Raw genomic sequence first — 19,312 nt, 5'->3', positions numbered from 1 at the left:
TAATTCATTTAATGTTTCCGGAAATGATCATTTAGTTAGTGTCACCGTTTGTGTAGTAGTGGACTCTTTAGCTCTCAATCCTTCGTATTACTTCGACCATCGTAATAAGTAGATTTAATAATTTATTTCGTTATTATTATAAAAGTGGTTACCTCATCTTTTGCTCTATTACCACAACACAGTCACACAACCGCCTTCTTTCTTTGTAGTAATAGGAAGCGTGTACGTAGCTACTAAGAAGCAGAGACTCTCTCACAAAATGCGCAGAATGAAGTAGTCGCTGCTGTAAATTCCAACTTCAAGCACCTAAAAAAAGAAGAAGAAGAGAGATTGATTTGGGCGAGCCATCATCCCTTTCTTTCAAACTCTGTTCCTTTGTGTAATCATTTTGTAGGTCTAGTTAGTAGTGACTGATAAAAATAGTTTTATCCGACATTGGATTCTGGAGCATAACGCGTATTAATATTTAGTTCCATTAGAAGACACTCCCACAACTAGATACATAAATTCATTCCTCCACATTTTGATTCGATTTCTACTTATCCTCTCTACTTTGACCTCATTACTCTTTATTACTAATTAGCAATAGTTACATTATTGTGTAGTTTATTTATCTACTGTATTTTATCTGTGAGCCTCTTTCAGTCCTGCTATATTACAATTAATATTATATATTTCATAAAGTTATATCTTTATTTATTAAACATATTACACCCCAAATGACTGGACATAATGAATCTCCAGAAGTATCCCCGGAATTGGTCTTTACATCATTTAATCAGGACGTAACGTATGTATTAATTTATTTTCGCCATTTTATATCCAGCTCATTTGGCTGAATTTCAATTGTTTTTTTTGTATGTTGATGTATTTGTTTATATTCTAAAGTAATTTTATATCATTTGATGAACATATTTGTACCATATAAAGTGGATTTGGATCGCGTCCTTGTTCATTTTGACAATTCTGCGTAGTTTTGGCTACTTTTTAAAGTTAAGGCGCGCCTTTTTATTTCCTGTTCTTATGTTTCGTACATACACAGACCTCTATTGACGATGAAGTATTATTTATTAACATTGTAGCCTATATCAATTGACTTGTTCATCATAGGGTAATTTCAGTTGAAGATTTCGGTAGATCAATTTGATGATGCATGTTTAGAAATACAGCATATTCAATGTATAACCTATATATATCACAAGTCCCATTTGCTTATTCAACCAATCAGCTCTATTTCATTATATTTCTGCAAACAATTTCAAATGGTCCCCAATCGTTTGCTTTACCTTGTCAGTATATATGTATTTTGACTGACGCAATATATGTATTAAAATGACTATTTGTGACTCACTCCTTCGGAGCAAATATATTTAGAATTCTTCCATGTACTACAACAATTATCAAATCCATTATAGAATTATGTACTTTTTTAAAAATAGACATGAATTCTTTTATAGGTCCATTTTTAACCCATAAAGAGTTTTACCTTCATTATCATTCATGTTTCCAAGGCTAGAATCCTTTTTATAAAATAACAGGTTATACTGTTGTATATTTGAGAATAGGAGGGCGGGCTGAACTCAAGTTTGAATTGTTGTATTTGACTCTGTCGATGAGGATAAAAAATCCAATTTGGATAATTGAAGATCATATATTATTTGAAAAATCATTTTTGCATATGCTGTATACAAGTTTAAGTTGTAAAAGTACGTCTTATTTAATGACCTACTATTAATTGATGTGATCATTTCATTTTGATCTATAAATAATATTTGGGATTTATCATGGATTTACGTGAATAAACCTGTTAGCATTTGACTTTATAATGCCCCACTACTTATTCAAAGCAATTAGTAATTTTCATCTAAACAGTCTACAACTACACCGATTTTCTAAGGAATATTAAATTATTCAATTGCCCTAATCACAAGTATCATTTAAAATTAATCATCTCATTTTTAGTTTGCAACTTGTACCTACAATTTTCTTAATTATATGCAAATTACATGTTTATTTATAATGTAAAGTTTTGTGTAGCAAAACATGTACTCTCGAGCCTCCTGGCCTTCATGATGTCTATCAGAAGGTGGCGTAGGGTACTCATGTATTAAGACAATTCCAAGTCGCCATTCATGGCCTTCCTGATGGTCCTAGCAACCACGGAGAAGTCGTTGGGGAGGCAATTCATCGGTTTGGTGGGGCCCTCTTTGATCACCTTGAAAATCAGGCTTCTGCAGCACTTTACAATGTCCATAATCCTCGCAACCTCAACTTCAGCATCTATGATATCTGAGATGTAAGAAGCCTTTTGGCTTCTTGCTCAGTCATAATGACGATATGAATACATTTATTTAAACAATTTACAGTCTAGCTGATATATGTTACGAGTATGTTTAACTTATTTTGTTCGTTGTTACCATGTGTAAAGTAAGTATGTAATTTAGCAGGTGTGCTGTAGGATTGATTGATTTATATGTCATATAATTCTACACAGAACTAAGCATACATTCATTCATGTGCGAATTTATATTCAAATGCATTATGCCAAGACACACCAATTTAATCGGTTTCCTTCACATAAGTTAGCTTATTTGGTTAAAAGTATTTATAATTAATTGTAACTAATGAAATACCTCCATGGATTAATTGAAAATATTGTGCTTAATGATAAAATTATTTTAACATTTTTTTAGATCTCTTGCTGTTGGGACTACATCAGGTTATAAGCTCTACTCTTTAAACTCCACTGACACACTAGAAACTGTTTATGCCAATGAAGTTGAGGATGCTCTTATTGCAGAAAGACTCTTTTCGAGTAGCTTGGTAGCTGTTGTGAGTCGTTCAGCTCCTCGGAAGCTTAAAGTGTGCCATTTTAAGAAAGGGAACGAAATTTGCAATTATAGCTATCCCTCCAAAATTCTTTCAGTTAAATTAAATCGAGCTGTAAGTCATTAAATCATCATGGTAAACTGTATAATGTATTCATTCAAAATTAATATTGATCTTTCAGAGACTTGTTGTCTGCTTGGAAGAGGCGCTATACATTCATAATATTCGGGACATGAAAGTTCTTCATACCATTCGAGATACACCGAGTAACCTCAAGGGACTTTGTGTTCTCTCAGTTAGTTCTGATAATTGCTATTTAGCTTATCCAGGGCATTCAACTATTGGTGAAATGCAAATTTTTGATGCTGCTAATTTGGTATGTAATTTTAAAAAAATGTCAATTATATTTGAAAATAATGCTAAAAAGTATTTTATTATAATTAGTCTGGAGTTCGTACGATTTTTGCTCACTCTGGTCAGTTGGCAGCATTACAATTTTCTCCATCTGGGACAACCATTGCAAGTGCTTCAGACAAGGGAACTGTTATTCGAGTTTTCTCTGTATCAGAAGGAACTAAACTTTATGAATTACGTCGAGGGTTGAAAAGGACTGCTGTAATTCATAGCTTGTGCTTTTCACTTTGTGGAATGTTTTTGGCATGTTCTTCAAATACTGAAACCGTCCATATATTCCGACTTGAGCAAGAAACTAATCGAGAAACGTAATTTATTTTTTATGAATAAGTGTATAGATATAATCTATATATATTCTTATTTAGTGATCATCTGGGGCATAGTCCTCCATATCCAGATTCTTGGATGGGTTACTTGAGCACTGTCGTTTCTGCTGGTGCAAATTATCTGCCTACTCAAGTCACTGATACATTACTTCAAGGTCGAGCCTTTGCTACTGTTCATCATAACCACTATGGCCTCAAAAATGTCTGTGCTTTAGCCGTGTAAGTTAATTTATTATATCTTGGTAGATGTGTTTTCCTATAGATCAAATTTTTTCTTATTCAATTTTAGTATTAAAAAAGTTCTCCGACTTTTGGTTGCTTCTCAAGACGGCTATTTGTATATGTATGGTCTTGACGTAAATGAAGGAGGTGATTGTAGTTTGATTCGTCAATTTCGTTTAACGAACGAACAGGACGCATCTATTGTTGGAGAAGGCGTAGCTTCTGGATCTGATTCTGGCACTGAAGAGAATGCTCCTCCTCAAGTCACTATTACTCATAGTGAACCGCAACAAAGTTATGCTGATCGATTAAAAAACCGCTCATCAAATGAAATGACAGGTAATCTATTACCATGTATGATTTGATTTAATGTATTTATAAGATTGAACTAATGAGAATAATTTAAAATGAAGAATGATCTAACTTATCCCTTTCATTTATTTCATATCTTTTAATATTGGAGGGGAATTAGCAGAATCGGAAAAGTTTCATGAAATGGAAGCTGCAGTACAAGTACCACCAAAGCAAGCCTTCTTTTTGGATGATGATGGTGAATTTCCTCCTGTATCCTCATAAGAATAACGAATGTATTTATCTATAACGTCATACACTCTTAAATATACACATCCATACATGTTAAAATTACATCTGTGATCCATCGTAATTATTTTTTGCTGAAAAAATATTCCAACATTATTACCTCAATCAAAAAGAAGGAAAATGAAGACTCTATGGACGAAAGTATTATATTTTTGTAGACTAGACACAAAATTTATAAATTTTAAACATTTGAACCATTTTTTTTTTTTTTTTTTTTTTTTTTTTTTTTTTTTTTTAAATGGAGAATTCAAATTTCTTGTACCCTGTATTTTCTCCTATAGAATAATTTTTATCAATCATTGTTCAGAAGGATTTGATATCTAAAGCAGTTATTCGTTAGACTTAGTGAAAATAGCATTTAAATACGATAAAATTATATCTTTATTTGATAAAGATTTAAGCATATCATAGTCAAACAAGAACTCAGATACTCCTGCTCTGAATTTAGTATAACGTATCTGTTTCTTTTCATCAAACATCCATATATTTTTAGAATAATTTAACTCTGTACTTAATATAATTTTATTTCAAATCTTCTTGACCTTTTATGACAAATATTTAGTTATAATTAAATAAATAAAAACTATCAACACTTTAATGTAGATTATAGCTGTATACGTTTAAAATATTTTTCTTGTACTTAGGTACAAATGTTAAAAGAATTAATTATATATATTTATTTACCTATTTTGTAGCTTTTCATTTCTGTTGATTCTCTTTTGAGATCATTCTTCCAAGCTTGAGATTTTTGGATCTCTTTTTTCAAAAAATGCTTAGGTTGCATAAAAAAATATTTTTATATCGGGGGAATCCCATAAAAAATGTATTTGTTAAATAATCATGTGATATTTGGGTTGCAGCAAACTATTTAGGGAATTATTGTATTTTTCATTGTGATACATAGGTTGGATGTACATAATATATCAATTAGTAGATAATTATATAAGCAGATATACTTTTTTATAAGGATTCTATCAAATCTGTCTTCCATATCAATTAATTTACCTTACATAAATTACATTTTTTTAAATCTGGGACGTAAAAATAATTAAAAAGAAACAATTTCATTTATTTGCAAATGTATATGACCTACAAGTAAGGTTTTCTGTATGAGGTGTACATTCATATCTTTAAGACAAGATTGACATATTTTGAGCAGAAAATTATTAAGAGTTACATGTAAATAATTTCAATCTCAGCTAATAATTTTCTTTAATTCAAGATTTTTAAGTTCAAAGTCCGAGTAAAGGGAGAAGTCAGTAAAGGCGCATCTTCAAAAGAGTGCGACTGTTATTGACTTTGTGGTGCTGATATCGATTGCATATTTGAAAAAGCAAAACTCATCGATTTTGTTTCAAACTAACTCTCTATAGGGAGGATATTGATTAAGCAGTCAAATCTGGACTTTTGGATCCAATGTAAACATGATAATATAACGTTAAAAAATTTCGTATCTACTCATAAACTGTGGACCTTTGACCTCAAAATTTATTTTTTTTGGTCTTATCCATCTTTAATTGCAAGCCTTTGTACAGTGTTGAATGTTTGCAAAAGATAATATATTAGCACATAATTATTTGTCTATATTGATACTACACTAATCTCGATATTCTGTTTTATACCAATATCATAATCATACCTCTATTTCGGTTTTAATCATTGACTTAAACTTTTCAGGAGTAGGTAGTTAAATTTATTTAAAAAAGAAAAAAATGGATATCTTAGTTTTGGAAATTAATATTTTGACGTAAAATAAAATTTGCAACTAAAAAATAGGAGATACAATCAAAAATAATAATACACTCTTATTATGAGGTGATAAAAACCACTGGAATTTCTCCGAATCCTCGAAAGGGTTGAAATTAACGGAAAGTAATGAAAAAATTGATGTTCTTCTAATTGGAAATAATTTATTTTAGGAATGAAAACATCCTAAGGATGGTGGTTATATGTGTTCTAAGAATCAGCAACTTTCAAATCTAACAGTTCAGAAACTAATAAGCACCTACATATACATCCCAGGGGCTTTAGAGACATCTAAACTAATCAGTGGTTAATCAATGGCATACATTAAAGGATATTATCAAAGGAAAAAAATCTAACTTATGTAAACCCCATAAACCCTGATCTTATTCTTTTGTCCAAGACGAAATCAGATTGTATTTCAAAAAGATCTTCCCTATATTCGGATTTATCTCTTCAAACGGAACAAACTTTAGTGCAGAAAAATTGATATTAACGCTATTAAATATCTTTTATGCAATCAAAAATAGAATAATTCCTTGCTTTTCCTATGACCAGACTTGTACCCATTCATCTTTTTTCCATTATCGTTCATTTTGTAAAAACTTTCCGTTCATTTTTGAATTATTTACTTATTAATTTAATATTTATATAGTACTAGCGCGAACACATTATCTTAAAGATAGTCAAATAAAATCTTTTAGTTATATTTAGTTTGTTTATGTTAAAATTCTTAATTAAAACGATCTATATACATATATAATAAGTAAATTTCTACTGTAAAACCTCCTTGTATACAACATTGTTGTTTTCTGTACATTTGATGTAAATACAATCAAACCTGCACCTCCTTTTGACATTCTTGAAAATAGAACATTGACCATGTGAAAATACTGATTTTGGTAGTAAAGCAATTTTTTTTCAAGTGTTTGACATTGTGATTTATTTATTGTCATTACCATTGCTAACTTGCCATGTTCCTTCTTCAGCCATAATGAAGGTACATAAGACTAACTGGTCTTTTGAGTCCACCTCTATCCATGGCATCCAAAATTGAATTTAAGATATAGTTTTTTACAGTTTCATCGACATAAATAAGATCTTTTTCTGATGAACAGACCGATTCAACGTAAAATTTTTGTTGTAAACATTTGATTATGCCGAAGGTTATCAATCCGCTTATGTAATAAATTACATTTTATATTCTGGTAATCTCATCTAAGTCTGTGATATCTATATGAGAAATCATTCAAAAAAATGTTTATGAATCATCTTCAAAGTTTTGTAAATAAAAGTTGAATGGGAAAATTTCTTTTAATTAACTTAAGGACCTAATGTTCATTTTCAACAAGGATCTAATTCAATTTTGGTTTTTTTCACTCTCTAAAGAATGTCTGCAACTCAAAAGGTAATTATCACCACCAAGTTGATGATACCATCCGAATCTCCTTTCAATGGGGTCATAATTTATTTTCATGAGTAATATAAACTTAACGTGTTTTAAATGTAGGAGGCAAGTCTTCGGCCGATCCTATAAGTGTGTGAATTGCAGTTTATAATGTTTTATTGGATAACTGTTGCGCTTACCAGATATTGTTTTCCATTTTAATAACTATTCTCCGAATGAAATTATATACTATATTTGTATTCTTTGATCGTTAGAAATAGGTTTTCTACTGCCATCCCTGAATTTTATGTCAAAATGTTTCGATGAAACTTTGCAATTCTCCGTTATTTTTACCATAATGATTTATAATAATTACTTGATTAGTTAGTTTATGCGTGTATTTGATGTACATGCTTATTTCCTTTTCAAAGATATGTTTAATGCCGTCTAATTTTGCAGTAAAAGTAATTTTTTCTTTTTCAAAAGATGGGAAGACGAACTTTGACGACATAAAAAATTATTATAGAAAGTTTTGAAAATATGTACTGGGTCAAATGTGAATATTTTTTCTCCCCATCATTTTAAAAATAATTTTTAATATAAGGTACCTTAATTGATAATTTATCCAAGTATAATTAAATGAATATATTTACATATTATTATCTCCTTCTATTTAATATTTTTTGTGTTACAACTTGTAAAATATTAAAAATAGTGCATACTCCTTCTATAGAGCGATCCCTGCACTATACATAAATTTGTGCAGTTGTAATATTTATAATTAATTTTCTAACACTTGTCTATAGTTTTCGTTTTGTACATAGTTCAACTTCAAGATTAATAGAAATACTGTATTTCTATTAACCTTTGTTCAACTTTATATTTAGAATTTGATTGACACAGAGCTCCATTGTACGTTCGTACAAAATAAAAATCGTGTGGTTAGAAATGAAAAGTGGCATAATGTATAGACAGTACCTCATTGTGATACATCAACATCGGCTATACAATATTCTGTTCTCACAACGTGAAAGGGAGGACCCAAAAGATTATGGTGGCGCCAAGCTTAGTTAAAATAACAAGATTTTTTGAAATACAACTAATTTTAGAGGCACTATGCAAATATTAATCCTTATGTACATAGGCGTCATAAGTACAGATCTGTTAATTCCTTATTTTTTGTGGCCATTTCAGTTAATAAAATGAGCGTCTTCGAATCGTAATGAATTCATATCCCTTACCATTGAACTACCAATAACTTCAGCCAATTTTTATTACTTCGTTTAGTCTGTTTATTCACCGTGTGATGTCTGGAAATGATCTCTTCAGCCAAATATAAGCCTCTCCGTTCAACTTGGACAATAAAAATGATCCCGCTATGACAACTGGTCAATAAACTACAAATTGAATTGTTCATCATTTCATACAAAATAATCAGTGTACAATGTGGCTAGAAGTTGTTCACACAAATTCAGATCTATAATTTTTCATTGTACATTTAGAACAATATTTTAGCCACCATCAAATATAGAAATCATAATTATACCCATAATCTAGAAAACAAATGCAGTAATCTTTGCAAAAAATAGTCAAAACCGACTTCTCATAGACTGTAAGAAAATGAACGCCTTTCATATTTTTTCCCCATTCATCGTTCAAAAAATGAATGGAAAGCGCGAACGCCGTTCGTTTTTCCGTTCAATGTCCAAGCTTCCTTATAAAAAATGAATAAAAAAAAACACATTGAGTATTAGTATAATAGTGTCGCTTAATGTCCAAAGGGAAAACTGTTAAGTTAGGCATGCCATCATGAAGATAATTTTTGTCTCTCAGTCCGAATATTATTTGTCTGCAGGATATTACAACGACCGTTTCTTCCATGTGTGAATGTCCTTGATGTCTCACTTGTGGGGTTTCTTCTTTCTTCACCAGCTCAAACTGTTAAAAGGGTGTGCTTTCTTGGATATCTAAAGCGTTCAGTATGCGTTAAGGAGTTTTCTATCAAGTGACTGGCACTAGATCATTGTCCAAACTAAAACATCTAAAAATTTCTCTCGTCAACATCTATGGTCCTAACATGTAATGGTTTCCTTTTTATCAGCAATTATTAAAAACCCTAAAAATGACGACGACCCCTTATCTTGATTGGCGATTTTAACCTAGGGCGACCGAGGGAGGAGGATTTTTTATTTATTTATTATAGAAACTTTATTTTGAGCTTAGGTTTTTCATATTTCATTATATTTTCAGTGATTATGAAACAGATTATGAGCTATGTCAAAGAATACAAATCCGGTTCAGTGGTTTTATCGGTCCTGGTTCTTTTTTATATAGGCTCAGTTCGGTATCAGGCACATGTGGCGTTGACTGGAAAAATTAGTGCCTAGGAAATAATATTAGATACAACCATGGCCGCAGCTACCTTATACGCAGAGTGCGTAGTGCACCAAGTTTCAGCATAAGAAGCTGATAGCTATTTGGAACTCAGATACAACTGTATCACCTTGGCACGTAAATTTTTTTATGGGGAAACGCTACTGTTGCACAAAAAATAACTCATTAAAAATAAATTAGTTTAAATCAATAAGTAAATTTTATAATATATACCTATTTTGTTTTCTTTAAATAATATGTATAGAAACATAACCGCTAGAACCGAGACCGATAAGCAATATAATGCGGTCTCGGTTATGGTTCTAGTAGTTCTAGAACCGGAACCCCTTAAATCGCTAAACCGATAAGGGCACAACCTTGTAAATAATCTTTTTTTAAATTTATTTTGTCTGAATTGAAATATTGGTAACTACAGAAGTCCTGGAAGAATGAAAGGGAAGTAAATGGTTTCCAATTTCTTCAATACTGTCTAAACATAATGCCTAATGGTAATGAAATTAAAGAAAAAATATGTAAACCCTTTGGAAGCAGATATAAATATGTCCAGTTTTTGGATTTGTGTGTAATAACTACAAAGAATGTCTCTTTTTAAGGTATATATTTTCAATGTAAGCGAAATAAATCTCAAAGAAAACTTCTTGAACATTGTAAAGATGGTTAGCTGCAATGAGTCTTTCCTCTTTGCTGAAGACCTCAGTTTCTACCTTGTCCAAGATACGGTAGATAATTTACTAAAAACCATTGACATTTTAATATATTTAAGTACTGTTTACTGTAAGTTAAAGTTAAATACCACTTCCCCCAAAAAAAAAAAAAAATAAAAAAATTGAAGGCAATAATTAACTATATTGTGATGCCAATATTTGTTTTTCGTATTTGTTCAACCGCAGTTTAGTAACTTGAATTTTTTTATTTAAATTCTGACTTCCAGAAGGTTTACAATTTAAGATCTTCTGATTTTTTTTAAATGGTTAAAGTAGAGGACGCCATTCTTGTACATCAAACAGTTCCAATATATAACCCAAGTTGACAATAAATATGCTTTTAGAATCAAATTTTAATAGTAAGGGTCTTTCAATGAAGATAAACTATAAATTAAAAATCTTTTTTTGCGTTATATGAAAAACTTCGGTACACCAGTGTGCCCCAAAACCCCAATAATTGAAATTGAATGAAAAATATACAAAATGTATTTTGCTAAAAAATGAGACACTAAGGACAAATTACATTTTGTCTATAATAGTTATCTTCAGTAATGGTTACAACTTAAACATCGGGATTTTCAAAAGACTTCTCCTTAATTAAAAAAGTTATTAAATATCTCTAAACATGACTTCCTGCAGGGTAGTGTATTCTTATACAAGTCGATAAAAGCCTTTTGAGCTTGAATACTCTTTCAAAAATGTTTTGAACACCATCAATATTGATAGGATTATTTGCAAATTTGGAGTCAGTCATGATTATTCTTTAAATATGACTAGCACTCACGACTGGATAAGTGTGTTTTGATCAACGTCCGATTTTCGAGCAATTTCTGTCAAAATAAATATTTACTTTAATCATGCCTGATATATTTTTTCTCAACTTATAAAAGAAACGAAAAAATGGTTGTTTAGATTACAGCCGTTTTGTAGGGACTGCCAAAATCAATGTTGTTACGTTTAAATGGACGAATACCAATTTCTGGATTTACAATTTGGGCAGGATATACCTTTGTAACGTTGTTTTAGTGGTTCATAGGAGTAGAAAACAGACTCAAATTGAATTTTATAGTAGGATTAAAATAACTAAAAAGAAATAGATAATATTATAACAGAGGACGGATTAAATTCTCACAGTGAAAATGACAATCAACTATCACAAATAGATGTATTTAACGGATATAATTTACGCATATACTATAAATATAAAAACAATGATAATTTGAGTATAATTAATTAATTATAAATTAGTATATCTTGGTAAGTTGATTTGTAGCTAAAATTAATAAATATTTATAAGCCAATGAGTTAACTAAATCACTTAGGTATGACGAATGAATTATGACAACACAAAGAATGTTGTTTATGTTTTTTTTTTTAATTAAGCGAGTATACGTTGTTTTCATATAACCTAGTATCTGTCAAAGGTTCGATTAATGAAAAGAATAATATGACTCCAATGACATAAATCCCTAGGAGTATAATACGCCTCAGTCCCTTTAAATGATACAATTCAACTAAATCAGGAAACCCCATAAAGTTGCAAAAGCCATGGACAACAACGGGAGCGGCCAAATGACCCGTTTTTATGAATAAATAAGCAGAAAAAGTTCCAAAAACTGTTGTATATGAAAATTGCAATCCAGATATAAAAAAAGCTGACATAAAATCCTGTCCTTGATTGATCTTTTCGACCATATGATGAAAATGAGCAATTCCAAAGAGGAGAGGTGACACAAGGACGGAGGCTTTAGGTCCAAAGTAACCAATAAGTATAGGAATCATACATGCTCTGTAAGTAAATTCTTCCGTGAAGGGTGCTACGATGTGATTGCGCCACCATATCCAACTTCGTAATCTGCAAGAGAAAGAACTAAACTTATTAAAATATATAAGGCATTTGAAGGATTTCGTACCCAGCGCTTAGATATTGGAGGATATTTGTGACAAAGTCTCCTTCAATGGAAAGTACAAGAGATACAAATGGCCCCAAAAATAATGTGAGAGTGAGAAATAGGGGAATGATGAGAGCTGGAATAAAGCCCGAGAACCGAATTCCCAGAATATTTAAGAGTCCATGTTTTTCCAGGAGTGGGCTGTGACCAAAAGCATAGACAAACCAGGGGGCGGCAAGTGTGGTAAGGAAGGCTGAAATGAATCTCCTCTTAATTGTATTTGGATGATTACGGTCCTTAATGTCAGAGCGCCACACGTAAAGGCTCAGAACGTATATACAACCCAAGGCAAAAGCAGGAACCCCAGAACCCCATATCGTTGGCTCAGCAGACATGGTGAGGTTGCTTTGGCATTTAAACTTCCAAGTTGGATAGATAAATGAATGTAAAATTCACACATTAAAAAAATGGGCTGGAATTTTTTCCTTTAACTAGAAGTTAACTTCAGCTTTTTTATTGTTCTAAAAAACCAGGAGTGAGATGACGTCACTTCTATTCAATAAATCCAATATGCGTACTATATTGATTATAATCCCTTAAAAACTATTTATGCCGTACGAAAAAAAAACTGGAAATATTTCAATTCCCATATTAGATATGTCCGTAAAAATGCACAATATTAGTTATTTATAATTAATTGCTTTAATTCATATTTTACGGAACAAAACAATAACTATAAATAACGAAACCTCTTATATTATCATTTTATAATTATTAACAAAGTTGTTATACAACTAAAAAAGAGGAATAGCAAGTTTTTTCTATGTGAACCCAAGAGAAAAATAATTATTACAAGAGTTGTTAATATAAATAAATATCTATATTTATAATTATCCATTGATATAAACTTTTATAATAATATTAAATCTTATAGATTAAGATATAATTTTAGTTTAAATAATAATTTACTTCTTATTATACACTATTATATTCCTTATTCATAGTAATTGGTTATGGATAAGAACCCATTATAAATGTGTATGTTATATTTATCATTTATAATTCATTATAGTTGTTAATAAATCAAATATTGATTTTTGTTTATTAATAAGTTTATAGATAATTTGGTTTTAATGTTAAAATATTATCTATATTGAGATGTAAATAAATAATTTTATTGTGTATTTTAGTCTAGATCAATTTAGTTCTATACATAAACAGTTGGCAAAATTTGAATTAATAATCCTAATTTCTTACATTCAATTCCATAAGATTTAATTATGTAAATCGAAACCAAACGTGACCACTATTTACTGTTAAAATAGAGACTATATACTTTATAATATAATGTAATAGTGTATAATAATACATACCGTATTATCTAAACGAAAAGATTGATAACTTTTTCATTTCAGACTATAAGACTATCTATTTCTAATATTCCTAATCCTTCTGCAATGTAATCCTCCCATTTAGCTAATATATCCTGCAATTATATGATACAAGAATCACTAACTGTCTGGATGTGGTAAGTAAGTAAATTTGTATACCAAAAAAGTAAGACCAGATTAAATATTCACTATTCATTTGTAAGATATGTAGAGGAGAAAAAATTCATTTTCCCAACCTCCAAATTTGCTAATAGGCGAAATTCATACCTAATTCGAATCCTTTTATTTAAGTAAAAAAATTAATTCATCAAACCTTACCAAAATTTTATTATCAACTATCAATTTACAAATCTATAAATAACCAATGAAATACTAAAATTATTTATGAATTGAACTCAGAAAGCTAAATTATATTTTAGAAGTATGTAATGGCTATACATAAATACAAAAGCATGCCTTGAAAAACTACACAATTCATGAGAATTCCGTTATTATTAGAATATTTACCTGAAAAATATGAGAATATTAGTATCTCATAATCCTGCAAGAGAGGATAAATGCAGTTTACATTAGATATTTTCTCCTTGTATTATAGGATATTTTTTTAATTCAAAAGCATAGGATCCTGGAACTTAGAGTAGTATGCAAATATTATGAGTCTAAATAATTTAGGCTACTTGAGAACTAATGTTACTCAAGTAGTCACTCCTTGTCGAAAGCTAAATACAATTCAACAGAAGTGGGAAAAAGTCCTAATAATGTTAGTCCAATTCCTTGAATATTTTTGATCATATTTCTTTAGAGAACATTTCAAGTCCATAATTATAATATAGGGTCCATAGAGTTTAGGCTTTTAGTGAGTTCAGTATAAAGTAGTTTTCGAGTTGCTAGTCTTAGCTATTGAGTCGTTAGTCTTAGCTATTGAGTCGCTAGTCTTAGCTATCAAGTCACTAGTCTTAGCTATCAAGTCGCTAGTTTTAGTCTTAGTCAAGTTTTTGACTCAGAGATCAAGTCGAGACGTAAGTCTTTAAACTATGGACTCAAGTCCAACTCGAGTCTCGGGTCCCTCTGGTAGTCAATTAATTCACAACATAATGAACAGACACAAATTAACAAAATTGAACAATGAATTTGAGTTTCGGTGGAGATTAAGTTTTCTCTCTGGATATTATTTCTAAAGCTTTTTTATTCCTCGCACTGCAAGAAGCGCCACCTATTGAATGTGGCAGTACCAAATACCATAGCTTAATTTTTATTTAGTAGGATATTTTCAAAATAATTAACCTTAAATAATTCAAATATTTCTCTAATTGAAATTGTAGCGAAATAAACAATGAATATAAAACTGTCCTCAATCTTGTCATCATAAATCTCTACTTTCATATTTTTACAAACCTATTCAAAAAAATCTATAACAAGAGACGATAATACATATAATTATTTAAAAGATCATTATTTTTATCGTACAATTCTATATTAATAGAATAATACAATATTTTAAATCACGATATTGAGTTAGTTTGTCTGTATAATTATTGTTAATAGGATTACTCATAACTATGCAACTAATTCTATAAAATTATGCCATTCAATTTGTTTATATTTAAAAAGAAGTTACCGTGGGTCATTAAAAACAGATTTCTATAGACACAGAAATAATTATAATGCAGATACGATCTTTATAGACGTTCTTAAGTAGCATTGGCTTCAATTCGAATGAATTATGTATATAATTGAGTGCAAACTGTAAAGAAACAATAACAAAATACATCTTACAATATCCCCATACCAATCATTAAAAAATATGCAGTTATACTCGTAGATGTGTATGAAAAAAGAGAAAAGTGGATAGGGAGTGTTGATTTTTTCAAGAAAAATGGACCACATCATATTTTTTCAAGAAAAAGCAAGGTAAACCACTGTGCTTGGTGTGTTTGTAGTATGTTTTGGTATGCAAGGAATATAATATTCGGCGCCACTATGAAAGTCACCACAGCGCGAAATATGACACATTAAAAGGAAAAACGAGAACAGATAAGGTCAATGAATTTCTTGCGGGTCTGAGGAAACTGAAGTAAGTGAAGTTTCAGTATGGCCAACTACCTAATTGCCAATGAAATAGTATTAATATCAAAGCCGTACTCTGACGGTGATTTTGTTAAAAGATGAAGGCGTCTGAACTCGTATGCCCCGAAAAGTGTCAAGCCTGTGCCAATATCAGCCTGACGAGGAACACGATAGCAGAGATGATTTCGGAGCTATCGGAAGATTTGACGAGTCGATTGAAGCAAAGAGTTGCATTTTTCGTTACAATTGACGAGAGCACTGCCATCACTGATGTGGTTCAATTGGCGATATTTATCCGTGGTGTTGATAATACATTACTAGTTACTGAAGAATTTGTTGAGTTGGTGCCCATGATGGACACAACAACAGCTGAATACATTTTCGTGCATGTTGTAGCTGCACTGGACAGAGTAGGAGGGGACTGGTCACGCTCTGTCAGCATTGCTACAGACGACGTACCATCCATGATCGGAAACAAGTTAGAGGTCGTGACAAAGTTCAAAGGTAAAATGCAAGTACACAATGGAGGATATCACATTTGGGCATTCCATTGTATTTTCCACCAGGAGGAATTGTGTTGTAAGTCTTTGAAAATGGACCACGTTACGGAGGTGGTTGTTCGAACTGTAAATTTTTTCCGAGCCAGAGGGCTAAACCGTCGTCAGTTTGAGACCTTTCTTCGTGACAGGAACATTACACACAGCCTGCCATATCACAGTGAAGTGAGATGGTTAGGCTGAGGCGCTGTGTTGATGTATTTCAATGATCTAAGAGAGGAGATCAGTCATTTCGTGGAGAAAAAAAAGGAAAAATGGTTCTGGAATTACAATCCCAGGAATGGCTACAGGATCTTGCATTTTTGGTCGATATTACTGGACACTTGAACAACCTTAACAAAATGTTGTAATGACGCAAAAAAGTTGTCACACAGTTTTATGACAAAATAAACGCATTGAAATTGAAGCTGGCTTTGTGGGAGACCTAAACGGAAAGTGGTGACCCTGCTCATGCCTAAGAAATGTGTGCGAAGAAAGACCTAATACTGACTTGAAGCTATACAGAGACAAAATTACAGGATTACTTGCAGATTTTAACAGACGATTTCAGGTATTTGGTGGACTCGAGACAGAATTTTCAGTTTTTAGCTCACCATTCACAGTTAAAGCCATTAATCTTTCTGGTTGACATCCAGCTAGAAATAATTGATCTGCAACGTGACGCAAATTTGAAGGATAAATTTAACTTCGTAGGTCAAGACACATTTTATCAATATCAAATACCAGGGTACCCTAAATTAACAGCTCCTGCAGGTAAAATTCTATGCATTTTTGTAACAACTTACCTCTGTGAACAAATCTTCCCCGTTATGAATATCAATAAAACAAAATTGCGTTCCAAGATAACTGATAAACACTTGAATGACATTATAAAAGCTACAGCCAGTCAAGACATTACACCTGATGTTGATGCACTCGTTCAGGCAAAAAAAAATGCCAAGTTTCATGAGCAAAAACTAGTCCAAAATAGATTCAAGTTTTTAAAATCATACCTTGGTATTTGAATTTGCAGATAATGTTCAGATAAAAAGATTGCAGCTATTTAAGAATGTCTACTTATTGTTTAATTTATTAAAATGTCCTTCTTTTTTTCTAATCTTTATAAAATCTCATGTAAAGTGTATTTTTTACTTTTTCAATTAAAATTTTATGCAATTAATTGAAATGTAATGCAAAAGTGATATTAAATAAAATTTTAGTTAAATTAAACAATGTACCTTCTCTTTTTTATATAATAACAAAGAAAATACATGATGTTTTGGTATTTAGTTTGGTATGTATGCTATAATTTTAATATCCCGGTCCTGAATGAACACATAACGCTGTTATGTGGCCCACGATGTGAAATGTGTTTTACACCCCAGATATAGATGATAAGTCCATTTTTTATTTACTTCAAAAAGTTACCAATTCGAAATTCGGGAAGATAGTTGCAAAAAACTTTTTGTGTTAATTTTGGAAAAATAAAGTTTGGAATATAACTTATTGGAATTGTGAAGAGGAACACAAAACTACCAATATTTTTTTTGTACCTGCAAAAATAAAAAAGTTATTAAGAATAATGGTGTAGAAAAAATTACCCACGATAACTGCTTCATTTCTTAAAATATTGCAACAATTATGTGATATAATGTTCCGGAAATGGAAAATACTGCATTGAATATTAGAGTCTAAAATTTTGTGTCCATAATGTAGCATTTTGTGGCAATTCATTTAAAAAAATGTAAAATTGACAATTGATGAAAAAATGAGAAAGAAAAAAATTGAAAAATTGTTCAAAAATGACAGAATTACAGTTAGACATAATTTTTTATGAGGCTAATTTATATGAAACGAATTTCCAGAAAAATTTCTACAAATTTTATTTTATTACTAATCCAATATTTTATTGAAAGTTCAGTTTTTGTACTTGAAAAAACAAAAAAAAACAAGAAAAGAAATTGCAATTTTCACCGATTCCTTTATTTACTTATTTCTGATTTTTAATAAATTTAGAAAACGTAGTAATTTGTATAGTTTTTTTTTTAAAACGCCACTCACTTTTTAATTTATAATTCAACCCCTATCTTTTCTCGTTGAGCTGCAAATAACGTTTTTTGTATTTTGGGTATTGCGTAATCCCTCTTATATGACCCTTCCAAAAATCAACACCCTCGTCATAACATGACCAGGTTCAAAAGGGGGACCCATGCAAAATTTCTGCTTCCTACGTTCAACGATGTGGGCTCGTATATAGGACACAAATCATCTCTTTTTTTATAGGTATTTTTTGAGATATTGCACATCAATAGCATAAAATAATAATTAAGTAAACAAAAAAGTATAATTTGTGAAAAATTCAATTTAACAGTTTTTAAATACTATCAAGCTTTTAGATCTCTTTCCTCAGACTTGAAAGAAAGATACTGAGAACATGTTATTAAGATGTTCTTTTTATAGAAAAAAGGTTCAACTTCCATTCCAGTTTTTCTTTTACTTCATTTTGTGAGTATGGAAAGCGAGCTCTTTAATTTAATAAATTTTTTTTCGTAATATTTTTCTTTATTTATTATCGGAGGTGGTGCTTATTTTCACTCTTCATTCAGGGATTTGGATCTGGGGCGTGTAACATTCAGTTTGGGTGGCTCTAAGAAAATGACCCTGCACACCCCTGACAAAAATTGTTTTGTTTCTTTGTTAGATACCTAATCTAACAAAAAACCCTTCAATATTCTTTCGAGTGCAATTTGAGTATAATTAATGACCTCCTATTTTTCTTCAAAATATTTACATTTTACGTAATTTTT

General features: G+C 30.7%; 3 protein-coding genes across 5 annotated transcripts; 2 read left to right on the top strand and 1 right to left on the bottom strand.

The window, feature by feature from the left end:
• The first annotated feature begins 265 nt into the window (after nt 1-265).
• LOC121118632 (WD repeat domain phosphoinositide-interacting protein 2) lies at nt 266-5,078 on the top strand. Of its 3 annotated transcripts, none has more exons than XM_040713237.2 (7): nt 266-790; nt 2,694-2,943; nt 3,011-3,205; nt 3,274-3,551; nt 3,609-3,788; nt 3,859-4,130; nt 4,267-5,078. In XM_040713237.2, exons 1-7 carry the CDS (start codon nt 720-722, stop codon nt 4,365-4,367), a joined length of 1,347 nt encoding a protein of 448 aa, XP_040569171.1. In that variant the 5' UTR covers nt 266-719; the 3' UTR covers nt 4,368-5,078. The 3 variants fall into 3 exon arrangements, with proteins under 3 accessions (XP_040569171.1, XP_040569163.1, XP_040569157.1); XM_040713229.2 differs by having other exon boundaries at nt 4,264-5,078; XM_040713223.2 differs by having other exon boundaries at nt 274-790; nt 4,255-5,078.
• A 6,692-nt stretch (nt 5,079-11,770) lies between these two features.
• LOC121118624 (CAAX prenyl protease 2) lies at nt 11,771-13,186 on the bottom strand. Its single transcript, XM_040713212.2, has 2 exons — nt 12,533-13,186; nt 11,771-12,474 (listed from the first exon to the last, which is right to left on the bottom strand). The coding sequence occupies exons 1-2, from the start codon at nt 12,904-12,906 to the stop codon at nt 11,994-11,996; spliced, it is 855 nt and encodes a 284-aa protein (XP_040569146.1). The 5' UTR covers nt 12,907-13,186; the 3' UTR covers nt 11,771-11,993.
• A 2,881-nt stretch (nt 13,187-16,067) lies between these two features.
• Nucleotides 16,068-16,709, top strand: LOC121132115 (general transcription factor II-I repeat domain-containing protein 2B-like). Its single transcript, XM_040727561.1, has one exon. It carries the CDS (start codon nt 16,068-16,070, stop codon nt 16,707-16,709), a length of 642 nt encoding a protein of 213 aa, XP_040583495.1.
• The last annotated feature ends 2,603 nt before the right edge of the window (nt 16,710-19,312 follow it).

The sequence above is a fragment of the Lepeophtheirus salmonis genome, chromosome 1 (genome assembly GCF_016086655.4).
Source record: "Lepeophtheirus salmonis chromosome 1, UVic_Lsal_1.4, whole genome shotgun sequence".
Classification (NCBI taxonomy): domain Eukaryota; kingdom Metazoa; phylum Arthropoda; class Copepoda; order Siphonostomatoida; family Caligidae; genus Lepeophtheirus; species Lepeophtheirus salmonis.
This window is presented reverse-complemented; position numbering and strand designations above follow the sequence as displayed.

Coding starts and splice junctions, on each gene's coding strand:
- LOC121118624 (XM_040713212.2), bottom strand. CDS start 12,906: ATGTCTGCTGAGCCAACGATATGGGGTTCTGGGGTTCCTGCTTTTGCC. Junction 12,475..12,532: donor CTCCAATATCTAAGCGCTGG/GTACGAAATCCT, acceptor TTTCTCTTGCAG/ATTACGAAGTTGGATATGGT.
- LOC121132115 (XM_040727561.1), top strand. CDS start 16,068: ATGAAGGCGTCTGAACTCGTATGCCCCGAAAAGTGTCAAGCCTGTGCC.
- LOC121118632 (XM_040713223.2), top strand. CDS start 720: ATGACTGGACATAATGAATCTCCAGAAGTATCCCCGGAATTGGTCTTT. Junction 3,552..3,608: donor CAAGAAACTAATCGAGAAAC/GTAATTTATTTT, acceptor ATTCTTATTTAG/TGATCATCTGGGGCATAGTC. Junction 4,131..4,254: donor CTCATCAAATGAAATGACAG/GTAATCTATTAC, acceptor TTAATATTGGAG/GGGAATTAGCAGAATCGGAA.